The 19,014-nt window shown below is 47.6% G+C and overlaps 1 protein-coding gene across 2 annotated transcripts; it reads right to left on the reverse strand.

Moving 5' to 3' along the window:
• Nucleotides 1–1,637: 1,637 nt before the first annotated feature.
• Nucleotides 1,638–10,027, reverse strand: LOC135906670 (F-box/LRR-repeat protein 2-like). Of its 2 annotated transcripts, XM_065438219.2 has the most exons (4): nucleotides 9,569–10,026; nucleotides 6,731–6,845; nucleotides 4,941–6,422; nucleotides 1,638–3,517 (listed from the first exon to the last, which is right to left on the reverse strand). In XM_065438219.2, the coding sequence occupies exons 3-4, from the start codon at nucleotides 6,276–6,278 to the stop codon at nucleotides 3,287–3,289; spliced, it is 1,569 nt and encodes a 522-aa protein (XP_065294291.1). In that variant the 5' UTR covers nucleotides 6,279–6,422; nucleotides 6,731–6,845; nucleotides 9,569–10,026; the 3' UTR covers nucleotides 1,638–3,286. The 2 variants fall into 2 exon arrangements, with proteins under 2 accessions (XP_065294291.1, XP_065294290.1); XM_065438218.2 differs by lacking the exon at nucleotides 6,731–6,845 and having other exon boundaries at nucleotides 9,569–10,027.
• Nucleotides 10,028–19,014: the final 8,987 nt, after the last annotated feature.

A 19,014-nucleotide genomic window follows, 5' to 3' on the forward strand; every position in this document is an offset into this window, starting at 1 on the left:
GCCTGGCACACGGCCAGAGAAACGCGCCTACTGCCTACACACAAGGCTGTATTGCCTCCGAAACGGAGAGAACGGCGACAGAAGGTAAAATCGGAAAAAAATCTAACCGGCGCGGGGTCAGCCAGAAGGCAGCGGCAGCTGCCGCCTCTCCGTTCTACGTAACCTCCGAGACTTCTTGCGTGTTGCGAATCTCGGAGGCTTTGCAAATCTTGTACAGCTGCTAATGTTGTGCGGAGATGGCACGGCAAGCGCCAAAACACAACAAATCAAGTACGTCGCAGCTGCGCTTGCAATCAAGAACCAACAAATCAGGGCCTTCGCCACCTTCACATATCCAGCGTCTTTGTCTCGGCAGTCTTCATCGGTTGTGCACCTCTGTATTCAGCTTAGGAGGTATCGGCCGTCGCGATTCATTGTGATGGTGTTAAGCCTCGGCTAACGTTCGTTTCGGTGGACATCGGTGGTGTGGCACAGTCGGACCCAGAGCTTCGACTTGAAGATGGCGTGTGCCCGCGGCACACGCCATCACTTTCTGACACGCCAAATTTCTGACATGCCCTACTGCTTCCAAATCGCAGTGTACTGTTGCTCTCCTTCACTTTCGTTAGTTCGAACTTTCGTTAATTCGAACTGAAGCGGCTTCCCCTTGCGGTTCGAATTAACGAGCTTTTACTGTACATGTAAAACAAAAACATTTTTCTGAGATGAGCCCTGGACCGATTTTAAGGAAGTTTGTTGCATTTGAGAGAGAAAGTTAAATTCTAGCGACTGTTGCAAGCGAAATTTCAATTTAGAGCCTGAATTTTTTTAAAGATTTTCAAAAATTCGAAGGTTTGAAAAAAGTAGAAGCACGAAGTTTGCAAATTAATAAGTCTGCATCAAGAAAGATATCGCGTTTCTGTAAACGGTTTCCACTACATCATTGAAAGCGGATAAATTTGGTATGTCATTTTATATCTTACGTGAATTTGTTACATTGTGTACAAGGGCTCTGCAAAAGTTGTATTTCCATATTACAACATTTTTTTTGAGATTCATGTGTAACATCAATTTAGTCCGCTTTAGATGTACTGTTAGATGCAATTCACATATTTGTGATATCATTTTTCATTGCTGAGGTACGGAATTGTAAACTTCATAGTTTCACTTTCTGAAAATTTACGATTTTTGCCAATTTTTAAAAGATTGACGACCTAAATCCAAAATCCGAAACCAACAGTCAAGAGATTTTAAGTTCTTTTTTTTTTCTATGCAACAAACCTAGTCAAATATGGTGCAGAGGGTTGACGAGAGAACCGAATTCTCCTTTTACATATATTTAGATACGAGCACCCGAGCCAAAGCTTCCTCTGAAAACGCAGGCGAGAGTTTGTACGAACAAGGAACGCGTCAGAGAAAAAGAAAAAAAAAAGTTCACCAAACCGACTTTAATACACCAACGTGTATATTCTTCTGGAAACTTTTTTTATGGGTACAAGACTGCGCCACTGAGATAGGGGCCGGAGTTCTTCCATAAATTAATATTGCCGGTCAGAGTGCACACACCCGATCTGATTCCTCGAGCCGATGATTTCTGCTGTCTATCCTGTAGTTGCCACTCAACGTCAGCACAGGGGTCATTTGAGGAAGAAAGAAGACAACAGAGATAAATGCTTTATTTAAAAGGCGCTAGAGATATTTGCCTGACCGCACGCCTAACATGCTAATCCACATGAGAAGGGGGATGCGTGAACTGACGCTAATATAGTGCACAGAAGCATACACAAATGATAAGCACACACGGTAACAGGCAACTAAAGCGTCTGATTCAAGCCAATGTACAGGGGGAAGACGAATAGCGCTTTGGTTGTGAGCAATTACTATCGGAAAAACTCCATATGACCCCCATTCTATAATACCGTAGCATAAATGGATCCCATATAAAAACCGATGTCCCTCTATATGATATATGGGGCACGTCTCATATAACATGTGGTTATCCCATTAAAAAAAATCCGTATGTTCCCATATAGGTCCCATAAGGCATGTACCATACGATCCCCACATTTATGTGAACATACAGATTTTTGTTTGGGATCTCGATATATGTTCACATGCGATTATTGGGTATGAGGCGAATAGGTGTTTATCGATCATGAAAATCACGTTGAGAGCACCAGGCGACGGCACTCGCAGGGATTGGCCTGTCCCTTTTAGAGAGAGGCACGGACACCAGCTGCAAGTAGTGTTCCTGTATATGCTCCCTGCGGGAGCATATACAGCAACACTAGCTGCAAGAGTCGCCATGCGCCACTCCAGGGACCCGGTCAGCCTCAACGTTGCCCGCCACGCCGCAGTGGGCGTGCAGCCGCTGAAGCACCATGTTGTACGTGGTGTGCAGCCTACGTACACGTCTCTGTGTTAGACAGCTGATGTCTTGAACAAGCTGATCGTTTGCTTGCAGCGAAGAAGACTAGAGCACCATATAGGGTCTTTAGAGCATCAGCACTGGTGCCGATATCTTGTGACGTAAGCAAAGTGTGCAGAACCTAGCTTTGTTGGCATCACAGTGACCGTGTCCAGCTTATTTGCTGGCGCACATCTTTCAGCAGGAACATGGGCCTTCACAGAACAGTCTTTTTATTTTCCAGATTCTTGCAGGTTTAAATTTAATGACGTTATTAACTGAACACAATATGCCGAAATTATCGCCTTTGTTCTGGTTCATGCCTTCTCTAACGTCACCACTAATATCACAAAGAACAGCTCTGTGGGCAATCTTTTTCTTTTTTAAGATAATCCTTTCTTTTTGTGTGTTTGTATGTGCGAATTTAACTATTTTATATGCGACGAGAGGTGCGAAGTAAATTAATCACTTCCTTATGACAGCCAAAATAACTGCTTCTCGTTGCGTCAGTGGTGACGTAAGAGCAAGCACTCGCCGGGAACGGTTGCGACATGTCGGGACCAATGTGTTTATCTACAACCAGAACAAAATTCAGGCAGAACTCATCAACGATAGCTATCCATGCATTCTAATAGCATTCTTTTCAGATGAGTATGAATTCGGAGAAATTTTAAAGGGATTTCTTTTTTTAATCGAAGAATGCCGTAAACGAGGTTTAAGCCCACATTTTTAGACTGCATCACCTTCGGGATCGACCGCCATTTTTAGACTGCGTGCACTATCTCCGGGATCGATCCGCGAAAACAGTTAGATGGATAGCCGGGAAGAAATCTATAGTCTGACAGTGCCAAGAATGCTACTTGCGTTAAAATTCCAAAATTATGCAGCCTTTTTGGCAGCTCAATCCACACAGCATACAGTATGCACCACTTCAAGATCTTGTCGCTCTAGTGACAGCTGTTGTAGCGTATTTAGTGTCACCATGCATGATTTAACGTTCACGTATTTTACTGACGGGCAGTGAGCTACATAAAGGAGAGCTGTATCAGTCATGTTTCTGCAGCCTTCTATGTTGAGGTGTCTTAGTCTCGTTGATGGTCTGAGGACCGACGTCAGTGCTCCATCGTCCAACTAGAAGAGGAAAAATAAAAGACGGCCATCATTCAGTTCTTACGCATGCGTGTGCGACGGAAGCCCACTTGCAGCCTTTCCTCGCTTATAAAATTGCAGCACTGGCATCTGCATTCACCTATGTTGTGAGTCGCCGCTGCAGCTTCTGCAGGCGCTGAATATATTGTTTCCCAATATTTTGTTTCCATTGCTTTTTCGGCAGGCTGGTTGGTTTCTTTTACCCATGAATTGCGAAGGATTGGCTATAGTGTAACCCGTATTAGTTTTTTTTCTTTTCGAGTACTATATGGCAATGGAAACACTAGCTCAACAAAACGACGATCACAGGAAGGAGGATCGATCGGACGGAGCACCTGACGTAACACTTAACGCAGCTTAATATGCACAAAAATACAGGTGAACAGAAATTGGCGACTTCGCACAACCATGCGATAGTCAAAGGCCTTTCGAAAGTTGCGCCCCTTCCGCAGAGCTCCGTTCCGAAGCATTCGATAAACTTCCACTCGTCTGTGACTGCCCTTAGCTCATTCTCAAAAGCCTTCGGATCGCATTTGATGTACCCAAAATTTGCCTTTATACTTCCGAAAACATCCAAACTCGAATTTTTTTTTTTTCGATACATCTGCGGTGTCTTCCGTAGGACTCGGTCGTCCCACCAGTGCTCCTCCAATGAACGCAGCGACTGCGGCGCGTGCCAGATTCTGCGTTGCGGGGGATCGAACAGCGAAAAACGCTAGCGTTAACGGGAAAGGCAACGCTAACGCACTGAGCGCGCCTCTGGGGTGCGAGACGAGCGCGCAATTGTGATATCATTTTTGATTGCTGAGTTCCAGAGTTGTAAACACGATGGTTTCGTTTTTCAAAATTCACGATTTTTGCCAATTTTTAATAAAAAGTTGACAGCCTAAATCAAAAATTCGAAACCAGCATTCACTACATTTTAAGTTTTTCTTTTAAATGCAACAGACCTCGTCAAATTTGGTGCAGTGGTTGCCGAAAAAAAAAATGAATTCTCTTTTTACATGTATTTAGATAGGAGCACCCGAGCTAAAGCTTCCTCTTCAGGGAAACGCCTTATTAGTATTCAAGCGCTCATAGAAACTTAACTAAAAATGAACGAATTGTTGTTAATAGATGTTTGTTTAAGCGTTACATATCAGCTATCATTTTTCCCCATAACGTAGGCGCGTTATATTTCATTGGGATCGATCCTTAGGAGTTTATGACATGCACTGCGCATCAGAGCGCTTTAGCATAACGCTACTGGTTTCCGTCCCTGCAAGATGTCATCTGCGCGTAGGCATTGTGGCACAGCACACTCAATCGAAGCTGGCCTTTCTCCATGGGTGGTAACGGCAGAGCGGTAAGGCTATGCTCGAGTGTTCTATTGAGGTAGCAGTAGTCGACGTACTGGTTCACTTACCTGTACGCAGAAACTCAGCACTAGCTTTGACAAGCTGGGACAGTGCAATATTATGTGTTTCAAGGACGCAGACGAGAGGAGGTTGCAGTGCCCAACATCCAGAGAAGTCAGTTCCCGAAAGATCACTGCAGCCAACACTCCTGCGTCGGACACTCGGTAGCAGCCACTGAGGCTCAGCTCTTTCAGACCACTGAGACAAGCCATGGAGTTGGGCTCGCACGTTTCCATGTTGCCTGAACGGTGCAAGGCTGCGTCAGTGAGTCTTAAGCAACGTTCCATGCGGAGGACTCTGAGGAAGCGTAGGTGGGTCCAGATAGCGCGCACTGCGTCATCGGTAAGTAGCGTCGTGTGTGAGACGTCGAGGGATACGAGCGTCGGCATTTGCTCGCCCAGACACCTTGCCACGGCGTCGTTTATTCTGCAAGAGCTGACGTTGAGCGTTCGCATTGCTGGCCATGCTCTGGAAGAAAACAGCTGCACCATCGTTTCCGGATCGGTGAGACAACAGTCCGAGAAACTGGCGTACTCGAGCTTCCGAAGGTGCGCCAGTTTAGCGAACCCCGCGTGCGTGATTTCCGTGCAGTTGGACATATTCAGCTTTTCGAGGTGCTCAAGATTTTCACAGATGGTTAACAGACAGTTGTCTTTAAGCTGCCTGTTATACCCGAGGTTTAGGCACTTGAGTTTCGGCACGTTTTCACACAAAGCTCTCACACCCTGCAATCCTAACTGCGCGCACGAGGCCGCGTGAAGCTCCTGCAGCGTCTTCGAGTAGGCCGCAGACAGCTGCGCGACGCATTTGTTGTCGATCGCCGTGCGACTCAGGTTAAGCACCGTGAGCGGCGCTCCGTCGAGTCTGCTGAGCACGTGCTGAAACGTCAACACCAGCGGGCTATGCACTTGTCCAGGCGGGTAGAAGCGGCGGTAGATGGCCGGATGCACGCATAGCGCACAGCCTTCCAATGAGAGCGCGCGAAGCCTCCCGGCCATCGTCATTACTTGATGAAAAGTAGAATCTGACAGGTCAGCATTGTCCGAAAGGTCGACCGAGCTGATTCCGGATGGCGTAGGACGAAGAAATGGCGGTGCACTGTCGCCAAACGCGGACTCGTCACTTGACGGCACAAATTGTTCGCAGCGGCCAATCGCCAGGTGCTCTAGCTTCGGACACTTAAGGAGCACCGAAACGAGCTCCTTCCAGGAAAAACAGCAGTTCTCAAGGTTCAGCCTCTTGAGTGTCGGCCCTACGTGTTCCCAAAATTTGTCATCCGCATCCAGCGCAGAGTTCCTCACCACCAAGCACGTTACCACCGACTGTGAATTGGAGAGCGCAACCATTCGCTCTTTCACATTTTTTTCCAAGGTGACAACCACGTCGCCGTAGATGCGGCTGTCAGCGGTTAACTTGTGCCACGTTTTACAGGTCAACCCTGCCGCCAGCCTGTCAGCTACTCCAAGGTAAGCGAAGATACGGCATAGTAGCTGCGTGTGAAAAAAGGAAAAATGAAAAAAAGAGAGACGTAGTGTTTGGTCTTTCAAGACGTAATACGACTTTGTAAAAGTGCCTGGCTTTTCATTTCAGACGGCGCTGCTAACACGTTTAGCACATACAAAACCACCAGAGTTATTTTAGTGTTTTTATTTACTTTATCAAATAATTTGCAGTGACACCAGAAGCTAAGCTATATAGTTGGCAAGCTAGACAGCAACTACATTGATGACAGATTTTTGATGACAGACAGACTTAATTTAATATGAAAGTTCACGAGTCAAAAATTATCCGGACTCACGCTCTCCCAACAGTCGCTGTCCCTCTTTCCAGTCACAGCTGTGCAAGTTTAGGCGTGCCATATCGGTTCAGTTCTTTACTGCGGTGCTAAAAACGATGGCTGCCGCATTTGTTATCTGCACCAAAGAAGAACAGCGCGCATCCATTCGTGTTCTGCATGAAGGCGAGCCTGGATCCTGAAAAGGGCTCTGTGCGAAAAGTTGAAGTGAGCTACGCTACACACTGAGAAACCACGTGTCTTTGTTCATTAAGTCCAGCGCGTGCACGTGCCTTTATCAAAGGCCTGATGCAGCGCGTCAACACATCAGGGCACATGGCATTTAGCAGAATTTGTCGACTCCAGTTAAAACTGTCCAGACCCTTCGCTGTGGTTTTGTTCTGTCGCCCGGTCTATGTTGTTGCGACGCAACTTTGTCGCCTGTGTGCGGCCGCCTAGCTTACATACAGCTAGTTTTTTTTTATCGACTTGATGGAAAGTTCTTCGCACAATGGTACATAACTGACACTCTTATAACTAAATAAATGGGTGTTTTGTACAGATAAACACCTTAAATCACATTGCACTCTCGACACCGTCACGCTCTTTAAAAAATTTACACCCTATGAGGCTTGTCCCATAACGATAATCGTCATCTGTATTGCCCGCATTTACTTTCTTTAACGCTGCGAGCTGGGCACTTCCAAGTCACGAACGGCGTGCGCGTTATCAGCGTGACAGCATTCGCGACAGGAAAGTAGCGAGCGCGGCGTTTTCAAGAAAGGAAACGCAAGTGGGTCAAATGATGATTATCGTTGTGGACAAATATACACCACAAAGGGTGCAACTGTTTTATGCTCTTGAACAAACTTACACCCTTTAGGTCGTATCTTGCCACACAACTACACTCTTAAACAACATTACACGGGTCGTATCTTTCCACCACACAACAGTCGTCGTCTTGTCCGCATTTCCTTTCTTGAACGCTGCGAGCCCGGTACTTCCAAGTCACGAACGGCATGCGCGTTATCAGCATAACAGAGCATTCTCGACAGGAAAGTAGGGTTAATTAGTAGCAACAGGAAAGTAGTGTTAATTTATAGCATCATCTAAAAACAGAGGTAGGTAGAAATGCGCAGCGCAGGTCTTTTCCTCAACGTCACTCCTGCGGAGGGTGTGGGCTCGGCACCCACCGACTGTCAGTTGTTTTTATGCAAACCGCACGGAAAGACGAGACACAAGGAAGGAAGGGGACAGACGAGTTACTGAAAAAGCGAAAACCTCATATATTCTAGGACATCAAGATTACATTTACCAGCGCATTGAGAGTGCAGGTGCGAGCGAGGTAACCAAAACACAGTAGTTAATTCAAAAGAGAGTATACATTAATAGGGCGTAGAATCATTGAATTATTGAGTGGGCTGCTTTAGCCATCCATCAAATAACCTGTCCGACAAGGAGTATACGCTTCTTTACGCTCCAAGAGTTACACTTGAATCGTGCTGGTATCTACTTATGTTTGCTTCATATACTTTCATCTTTGTAACCGTGATGATGACAGGACCTTCTGGCTGTACACATGTTTTTTTCAATAAACTCAGTTGCAAGTCTGCAATCGTCTGTCCCTTTCTTTACGTGTGTTCCGTCTTGCCGCACAGTTTGTATCAACACATCCATACCAACTATAGCCAAGCTATCAACAATGACAGGTTGCTGTGTTCGTCCATTTCTACGCTTACCATTTCTACGTTTCAATTAAAAACAACAAATAATTTCTCCTATTCCTTTCCTTGGCTCAATTTACTGTTACTTCGCATGATTGTGACTAACTAAAATCGGGTATCTCGTTTCCACTTTCCCTCGTTCTTTATGAAAAGGACAGCCAAAATCAAGGGCGTGTTAGCGGCCTTTAATTAGTACGGCATCCTTACCGATACGGGGAATATTTTGCAATCATAGTGTTGTTGAAAGGCATACTTTGCGCGTTGCCCCGAGTCGATTGGGCTGCAGACCTCTCATACCCGCACGAGAAGCTACTCCTTACCGTGCTGTGTGAAGACTGCGACTGGATTTAAATGCAGACCAAATGCTTGTTGTGCATTTGTGGGCGCGCATGACCTCTTATCGCCCTTTGCTTTTTCCTTTGCTTCTCCTCTTTTCTCAAATGTAAGGTAGCAAACTGGCTGAAACTTGGTGCACATATTTGCACTTCCTCCTCGTCCTATACGTGTAGCAAAAACCGCCAACGACGACCACAACTTGCGGCTACACAGGAAGAAATGCACCCACGGCCCTGGATCGCATTTGGTAGGGAGACGGTAAACAGAGCATTCTGCGTTCGCAGAAGTACACACGCCTTGCTGTTTCCTTTGAATTCACGCTACGTGACCATGCACGCTTCACTTCAGGTGTCTCAAAGCGTAGGTATAGCGCTATGCTTGGCATGGTTGCATCACTCGGTGTGCTCAGCGCACCGCTCACGCCAAGACGAAGGCGTCTACGTAGTCGCCAAAATGCTTTATCGCGCGTTTCATTTTTGTCCTTTATAGGCTAACGGTCCACACGGAGGCATAAAAACGAGAAAAGTTGGGATGCGCCAACTAAGAATGTGCAGGAACCTAAGCGTGGAAACAGAAACCTCTCTGAAATGATATTTCATTCCTCACGATCCCTGTCATTCATTCATTCGCGCTCGAACAGATGCAAGTGATTCGGAACGAAGCGATTGAGCATAGCAGAAGTCAATTCACAGTGAAGCGATTCAGCTTCCATTGTCACCAGAACGATTATAGTACTACACACTGCAAAGCGACAAATTCAGACCGCGTTTATCGCTTGTGTCAAGATCTACGCCACACGCACCTCTTGAGGCAGTGCCCGGCACGCTGCGTAGTCTTCGGAGAGCTCCATGGCAACAGAGATTAAGGCTATCCAAGACTGCGGATTTGGGACTGTGTTGTCTAGACCGATCGTGTGGCATACATGGTATACATGTATACGCGATCGACTCAAAGGGGCAAGCGCGGCGCTCGCTGTGGGCGGATACGCGGACGAACGGACAAATAGAATGGATGGAGCAACGAACGTGCGAGTGCACAAGGGCAGGCCTGGCGGGCGGGGCCGACCTGGCAATGTTCCATGCGGTGCAGCGAGTCAGAGCGCCGTCGCCTGCTGTGGCCGCTTTTGGCTCAGCGAGCCCGTGTAGCCGCGTGCATCCGCGTGCTCGAAGTCAATGTTTTCGGGCGATGCCGAGAAAAAAACGCCGCTCCTGGCGGTTCAGTGCACGTTAGCTTTACGCGCAGCCGGCTCACAGGGATACGACGCGCTAAAAAGCGCGGACCATGCGTTGACGTTGTAACAATGCATCACTGCTTGGCGAAAAAGCACGTCGAAAAAAGCGCCGGCGTGGCACCGGGTGCATAAGCGTATTTACCGGAGTGGCACTTGCCCCCCCCCCCCCCCCCCCGTCAGAAGTTGGGGGGGGGAGTATGTCATTTACCCCCCCCCCCCCACACTTTTGAAAGCAGGCACTTTCGGCTGCACTATGTAAAGTCCAACAAAACTATAGCTGAATCTAAATTTTCTTATTAGAGTGGCCACGTAAGTAATGCTTTTCTTTACTACGCATCCCCTGCTTGGACAGCGAAGATTCTTTTGTGCCCACTCGGGACGCCCTGTAGCATATGACGCGCGGGATTCGCCATACACGCTCGCGTCGCGAAGTATGCTTGGCGTTGGGCAGTTCCCTAACAAATGTCAGCCAAGGTTGTGTCAGCTTGCGCAACTTGCACCATGCACAGTTTTTTGGGACCGCTATATCGGTATTCGAAAACGCAATCGGCTTGCTACATTTAACCTGCGGGCGAGGGGGAGGTTCGGATAAAGTATTATAATCAGCTGCGCCCAACGAGTGGTGAGCCTTACGGCATGAAATCGTTGGACTATCAAATGCTGGAACTATTTTATCTCTGTCCAGAGATAGCCTACATAGCGTTGCTTATCACCGTCAAAAATCGAAAAATCTAATATGAGCCACGGCTTTCGCCTTGAAATTGGGAAAAAGCGACTATTCAGTAACTTTACAGAGCACACACCCAACCTACGCAGTGCAAATGTTCGGTACTTAGCGCTTAGCCGTACTATAGCGTCTTAGCGCTATAACTGTCGTATTGTGTAATCACGACTTATCGCAGATGTGCTCGTGAAAATGACCTTGGTCGTACGTGCAGAGCCATTTCAATGCCAATGGAACACTAACCTGAATTTTTTCTAAGGGCATGTGTCACTTCTGACTTTGATGATTTCAATTTCAGGCGGTTTATAAATAAGAGCTACGCTGTCCCTTGTTTCCGGGCAGAAGCTAACACAGCAGATGTTTCGTATATTGAGAAAATGACGGCCGCTTTTTGGTGACGTGTACCGAACATTTGGGGTGCGATCGGAGATGGTTGTTCGGCGCGTTCGTTCGGTTACCGGCGCGCGCGATTGGCCTACTCCGCGCCGACGTCGCCAGCCGCGGGGCGCCGCCCCGTTTTTGGTGACGTCAAAATGACGACACGCTCCTGTCAATCATTCGCCCACCGAGCATTTCGTCCGAACGCGACGGGAGTTCAGAAGTTTGGAGCGATCATACGGCTTCGCATGGCGCGTCTGGAGGATTGGATTGGATCCAACAGGCGGCCTTTTCGTCTGCTGAATGGCACGTTTGAATCCAATTCATAGTTTAATTTTAGAAAATGGCGCTTCCGTTGGAAACTTAGGTTGTTGCGCTGGCATTTCTAGAGGAAGGAGAAGAGCGGGTGGCGGTGCGAAACGTGTTTGAAGAAATGGCAGAAAGTGAATTCCGGCGTCGTTTTTGTTTCTCGAAACAAATAATTCGTTGGTTGTACAGAGAAATCGACAACGTCATCGGTGCCAGCGAGCCACTGGGATATTGTCGCTGCCTCTTGAAAAGTGCGCCACTCTTCCCGTCGTTTTTTTTTTCTTTTTTCTTCTCGCTGTGCGCGACACCACCTAGGGACGACGTAAAGAACCTAATAGTTATAAATTGCAGTAGTCACACGTACCACTATTTGAAAACGTGTTTGGGCTTGAAAAGAAAAAATACATTGTTTTAGATAAAGATTTCATTCAATTGGAAGACGAGAAACATTTGGCTTTGTAGTATACTGTTTGCAAGCAGACGACAAACGACGGAGGTAAACTTCTGGGGAGGTCACCGCTTCCGGATTGGCTGCTCTCTCCGCCCCGCTGTCACAAATTTTGCATACTGCAACTTTGTGACGTTGCAGTGACTGAACAGAACGCGTATCGAACAAAATATCTCCGATCGCGCCCCTGCACTGCGTAGGTTGGGTGTGTGCTCTGTAAAGTTAGTGAATAGTCGCTTTTTCCCAATTTCAAGGCGAAAGCCTTAAGTGGCTCATACCCCCGCGGCGTGCGGTTCAGAAGATTATGTGAGCTCACCTCGCACGTTCGTCGTCGTCGCCGCTCATCATGCCCCCCCCACCCCCCAAAAAAGAAAGAAAGTAGTTTGATGATTGGGAAATGAAGAGAGGTCGGCCGGAAAATGGAGCATCTGGCCTGCTACTCTACGTAAGGGAAGGGGAAGAGGAGAAGAAAAAAAGGTCACAATGAGGGATGATAATGGGAAGAACGAGGTGGAGGACACATTGTATAACTGTTATCACAAGCGTGTGTCCAGGCCTGTGTCGCCTAAGAAACGTGAAAGAGCACGCATCGTCTCTATCGTCTGTCAACTGTGTGGCCATGCGCTGTTAGAGATGGAGCTGTTTCCTGCGATTACTTCGAGTTCCCCAAACCACTTCGAAACGCAGCACAGCTAATTGAGGAATGCAGAAGCAGGAAAGCACATCCCAGAGGAGCGCCCAGGCAAACAAGTTGAAGGCCACAAGACAGGTGCAAACCAAGACGGCGGTAATGCGCCGTGTCAGCCAGACGTGCCGGGAAGGCCCAAGCGTACCTCTCTTCGCCTTTGAAGAAGACATTTGCTACCGCTGTGGGGCCGTAGCACCGGGAGCAGGTGGGCCTCGGACAATGGAGCATGAGCAGCCCTCCCCTTCTCCTCGTTAGAAGAAGTGCATTGCCAGTCTGCGAGGCAAGACCGCAGAGAGCCGCCAGGTGTGACACCGCGACACGGGCGCCTACCATTGGCTGAAAATGGCGTCATCTGAGCGGACTCTCCTATTGGTCAAACATGACGTGACTTACAGCGCTCGAAGGGTTTATAAGAAGCCTTCCAGAGAGACCAGGACATTCCCTGATTCCCTGATTCACCTCTCTCGAACTTCTTGCCGCGGGCCGCAGCGTCCGAGTTGCTGCCGGCCCGTAATGACTGTACGTCTGTTAATTGACGCTCACCTCTCTGTATATAATGTAGAATAAATACTCCCAAGTTTTGGTTTTCATCCCGAAGTCCGTCCATCAACCCCTACATCTGGTAGGCAGCGGTAGGATCGCCTCCGAATGCATCAGCTGGTGGCAGCGCTACAGATCAACCTTCGTCGAGAGAGATCCTAAGGAACCGGGAAGAGCGAAGAAGAGAGAGCCTTCGTCGAAAGAGGTCCGAAGAAACTGGGAGTAGCGAAGAAGGAGCGAGCCTTCGACCCAGGGAGTCCGGAGGAACCGGGAACAGCGGACAAATGAACCGGATGGCAGGGTGCTGCAACCGTAAGTGAGCGCGTGGTTTTTTTCCTTATGATTCGCCAGACTCAAATGTTGTGTGTTCATTTTGATAGTTCTGGGAATCGGGAGTTTGATGCATTGTGTGTTTGCACAAATTAATTAAGGAAAACAGTTTTAACCACCTGACGGGGCAGCTGCCATGGATCTTAGAAGGTTGACGAGGTTAGACTTGTTGTTGGTGTGCGACGATTTGGGAGTTGAGGCGGACGAACGGATGGAAACGCCAGCTATCATAAAGGCGATTAACGATAGTGGCAATGATGAGAAAAGCATTGAGCTTGCTTGGGAGGTGATACAGGAGCCACGGGAGCGGGAGCGTCGTGTACGTGTGCGAGAGCGTCGTGAACTTAAGAGTAAGAGTAAGCGTGAAGAACGCGAGAATGAACGGAAGCAGGAGCTTCAAGAACTTACTCTTAAGTATGAGCGTCACGAACGTGAGTATCAGGAACGAAAGCGTCAGCAAAAGTATGAGAGAGAGAAGGCAGCACTGATCAAAGAGATACAGCATTGTGATCAGTTATAGGCACAGAGACAACGGCTGTCTGAGAATTCTGTAGGTAGTACAGAGCGAAAGAATGAGGAAGCATCTAACAGATTTTCGCCAAAAGCCGACGAGAAGAGTAGTGCCTGTGAGATTGAAGGGAAAAGGCTAGCTGCTAACGATGCCTTAGTGGCAACAGAGGCCGTTAAAGGCCGTAGTGAGCGCGACGAGGTGCTGTGCCAACAGATGACTTTAGAGACAGCTAGGCCAGCTGCGAACAAATTGGCACAGTTACCGAGCGTGTGCGTCGCTGGTAATGTTAGCGAGGTTGCTAGCGAAGAAAAGGGTACTGCTGACCCGACAGATGCGAGCACCCATGTAGAGCCAGATGTGCGTGCAGAAGTGAAGTGCGAACTGGACGATGCAGTTGAGAATAGTTCTCGGGGTGGCGAGCTCCGTAGCTCACGAGAGAACAACTGCATTGTTCAGGGATCGGTGCGGCTCTCCGCCAGTCTAGATAGCCTAGATAGGGATGGTTCAGTTATTAATCATTCGGACTGTGCGCGTGAGACAGCGATCGATACCGACGGGCTGTGTGTCGATGCACAGCGTGCGCTGGGCAATGTAGTAGAGGGCAGTTCGCAAGAGTGCGAGTTGTCTAGCTCGAGTAAAGCCTGCTGCATTGTTCCAGAGTCGGTTGGGCTGTCCGCCAGTCGAGGCAAAGTGAGAGTAGATTTAAATGTAAATCACTCAGACTGTGCGGGTAAGAGACCGATCCGGGCCGACGAAATGTGTACCGGCCAGCACGAGGCACGAGAAGGCGACATGAAGGCGAGTGCAAAGAGAAAGCGCCGTAAAAAGAAGCGCGGTAAAGACCGAAAGACAGTAACTTTTGTAGCGCCTCCAAAGTTGGCGAGAAACCCGAAAGGGCAGGGCGCGAGGAAGAAGGTGCGGCCGTCACTGACGATGTTGACGCATCGAAAACGTTCGAGCCACCGGTCAAAAGGGGACCGCGAAGAATGTTCTGCACGGACGCGGACAAAGGGCACGAGGCTGTTAAACTCCTCGTCGTTCCGTAGTTCTTTTCATAGCTCAGCGTGCAGTTCGAAGAAACGCAAGGTGGTAGGACGAGACCAGGTGGGGAGTAGCGACGCGGTCAGTCGAGGTCCTGTTGAAAGCGGGGCGGGAGGACGCAAATTGGCAGGAGACTGTATCGTCTTGAAGGAGCTGATAGTGAGTCAGCCCTTTTGTTGTTCCTCCGTAGCCAGAGTAGCCTTGAGACCACGCCCACCTCGAGTCAGACTCAAAGTATGAGTCAGACGTAAGCGTTTGGAAAGGGAGGCCAAGAGCCCTTCCGTAGAAATGAAGTGTGTTGTTTTTTTTATTTTTGAGCATCGGAAAGTTTTCGCGATTTGAGACTAGGATTTCTTTCAAGGTGTAAGGTTTGAGCTTTTTTTGTCTTTTGGTTTGAGAAAGCTCCGAGATTTGAAAGACGCGGTTTTTTGTAAACATGTAGTATCGCGAGATGTTCATTAATAAGTAGATAGGCTTTCATTTTTGTGTGTAAGTAACCTAAGTGTCGAGGTTATTGTTGAGAGGCCTATCGTAACGCGCGTGTGTTTTATTTAACCTTCTTTCTTTTTAAGTGTTGAATTTTCTAAGGTTAAGCGCGTAGATTTTCAGTAAGTGCATCATTTGCATTGAGAAGCGTTCTTAGTTCCATTAGCGCGTGTCCTGTGTGGACGGAAGGAAGCAGATTTATGACTGGGTTGCTGGTGTGTGTTGAGGGCAGCCGTATTCTGACTTCTCTTATAAGTACGCGTGGAACGAGTTATTAAAAGACGCCTTAGTTTAAGGGTTCTGCGGAGTGTGTAAGTCCCGCAAGTTTAATTGTTCGTTTACGTCACGTGTCCTGTAGGACTTTCAGGGAAGAAACGTGAGTAAGCGTAAATGAAAAGTTCGCCTTCAACACAAGTACGCGTTTTGTTTAGTGACCACAAGGCTAGTGCGCTTGTGATTACGTACTTGTGAGGTTGACCAGATTGTTCAGTGGCACCAATACGTGCGATAAGTACGCCACTGCGAAAGATTGGAAACATGCCGTTCGTGTAGTTAGGCCACTTAAGTTATGTTCGGCTGTTTTCATTTGTTGTTTGCACCGTCAACGACCCTTTTGTTTTGCAACAACAATAGTACTCTGGTCTTGTCGGCATTCGAGGAGAAATGGATGGCTGTTTGGAAGGGTGGTTACAACTGTTTTGTCAAAATTGGGGAACTAAAAGATCAGGGTTGATTTTGACTCAGTAATAGCCTGGCGAGTCAGGGGTGAAGAGCCTGCGCTTACGCGTGGTGCAGCGCTGTGTTGTTTGGTTTGTTTGACGTATGTTCTCCAGGGCCCAGGATCCCAAGGGTTGTCAAACGAGGCTCGACCCCAGTACCCTGCAGCTTCTTTCAGCGTTCCTCATGGCCAGCGAATTGAGTTCACCGGCCATTCAGAACAACCGGGGCGAGGACGAGCTGTTAGAGATGGAGCTGTTTCCTGCGATTACTTCGAGTTCCCCAAACCACTTCGAAACGCAGCACAGCTCATTGAGGAATGCAGAAGCAGGAAAGCACATTCCAGAGGAGCGCCCAGGCAAACAAGTTGAAGGCCACAAGACAGGTGCAAACCAAGACGGCGGTAATGCGCCGTGTCAGCCAGACGTGCCGGGAAGGCCCCAGCGTACCTCTCTTCGCCTTTGAAGAAGACATTTGCTACCGCTGTGGGGCCGTAGCACCGGGAGCAGGTGGGCCTCGGACAATGGAGCATGAGCAGCCCTCCCCTTCTCCTCGTTAGAAGAAGTGCATTGCCAGTCTGCGAGGCAAGACCGCAGAGAGCCGCCAGGTGTGACACCGCGACACGGGCGCCTACCATTGGCTGAAAATGGCGTCATCTGAGCGGACTCTCCTATTGGTCAAACATGACGTGACTTACAGTGCTCGAAGGGTTTATAAGAAGCCTTCCAGAGAGACCAGGACATTCCCTGATTCCCTGATTCACCTCTCTCGAACTTCTTGCCGCGGGCCGCAGCGTCCGAGTTGCTGCCGGCCCGTAATAACTGTACGAATGTTACTTGACGCTCACCTCTCTGTATATAATGTAAAATAAAACCATCCCAAGTTTGGGTTTTCATCCCGAAGTCCGTCCTTCAACCCATAGAGCGCCTAGCAAGAGGTCCTCCGACAGTGGTCTATTGCATATATGTCTCAAGGTAGCTGCCATAGTCAGTCTTTCGCGCACATACTCAGGGCACACCACGAGCACATGGTCTATAGTCTCTACAACGCCAAATTTAGCGAAAATTGGTGGTACGCTATGGAAACTTTCTGTGTGAAATTAAATGCGGTTGGATTAAACACATGCTTTGTAAAAAAATCTTATTGAAGTGTTAGAGTGTGTGACATGGCTGCTATCAGCTATGCTTCCCGGTGTCCCGGCATAGCTGTAGGTTACAATATGTTGATATTTTGTGGAAAGGTGAGGAGGGACATGGTAACTGCAATGTGCCACAATACTTTTTCCTTCCTGGTCTAGTTAGAAACTATGAAATTATTACTGAGCCGTCATTTTTCTTTCCCTATTTTCAGGCGTCATAACACCTTCCGACATGGTTTCAGCGATGTCCTTGTAGAACTAAACAAGGCGTTTTGTTTATATTTGGCGAAAATAAAGGGCGCGTTGTGGGCAATAGGTAGGTAAACTTCAAAGACGGGGGACTAATTACGACATTTGCGGTAAATTACGCATGCAAGCGATCCGGAGCTTTATGAATGTGTTTTGCAAACAAATAATTTATCCCGTTGCCCTGGGAGCACTATGAACTCAACTGATATCAAATCTAGTCAGAATTGAATGGGGTCGGGAGGGGACAGGGAGGGAGGGAGGACGCCATGATAAATGTTATGGCGAAGTAACATATGCGTTGATCAATTACTGGCTCTTTAAAAATGTGCAACAATAAATGTTCCACAGCATTACATGCGAGCGAGCTTTCAAACGGAACAGTCATATATATACAGTAAACTCTCACTTGTACGAACGTCGGTGTAACGAATATTTCAATATAACAAACTTTTTAGAAAATCCCCGGCGGTTTTCTTATGCATACTATGCAAAAATATTTCAGTTAAAGGAATTTCTGAGTAGCGAGTATTTCAGTTGAATGAACTTGATGCCCCTGGTGGACAGTAACACCGGCTACAATTAGAAACTGCTGGCATAAATCCGGCCAGGCCACGGTGAGGTGAAAGGGAGCAAGGGAAACAGTGCAATGAGGTGATCGACCGCGGGATGTGGACAGAGGTCTGTCACCAGCTGGATTATGTTGACAGATTCAAATACTGTGACTCTAGCCAAGGCTGTAGAATGCCTTGGAAAGTTGCGAGGCTTCGCGCCTGTGCCTGAGAAAGTGCACAAAAACAAAGACTGTCTGAACAGTTTTGTTACTTATTGCGCTTTAAGAGCATCAGTGCAAATAATAATTACAGATTTTTCTCTTTTTTTTACAAAATGAGTTAGGCAACAACGTAACCGTTATGCACTTCGTATATATATTGATGTACATAACTGCGTAAACTCCATTTCACACTTTGGCTCGATGCCATGCTGCGCCACACGCTGTTCCATATTCTAGTGAATATTCAGTTTAGTGAACTTTCAATTAAGTGAACTATTTCCTTCGGTCCCTTGAAGTTCACTCAAGTGAGAGTTCACTGTATACGGGCAACTATTTAAGGTATGCGACATAATTACAAAAAACAAATATTAATTGCAACTCTTCGAAAGGAACAGCTTCGTTGGAAATCCGGTTGTAAGTCACCAAGGTCGTTCACATCTGCTGTATTTTCTTGTGGATATTGCAAGTAATTTATGTTGATTGTACTTCGTTGCCTATAATCTCAGTAATACTAATATGTAAACTATCGATAAATTTATGCTCTAGGCGTAAGCACCAAGTACAAGTATTCCTTTAATTATTGAAATTGTTTGTAGCAAAGGTGAATTCTTTTTGTGCGCTCTACTGCTGCTACTTGGTAAGATCCGGGACCTCTGTGAGGCACTCATTGCCTCTTCTCCCTGCAT

This window comes from Dermacentor albipictus, chromosome 1 (assembly GCF_038994185.2).
Source record: "Dermacentor albipictus isolate Rhodes 1998 colony chromosome 1, USDA_Dalb.pri_finalv2, whole genome shotgun sequence".
Taxonomy (NCBI): Eukaryota; Metazoa; Arthropoda; class Arachnida; order Ixodida; family Ixodidae; genus Dermacentor; species Dermacentor albipictus.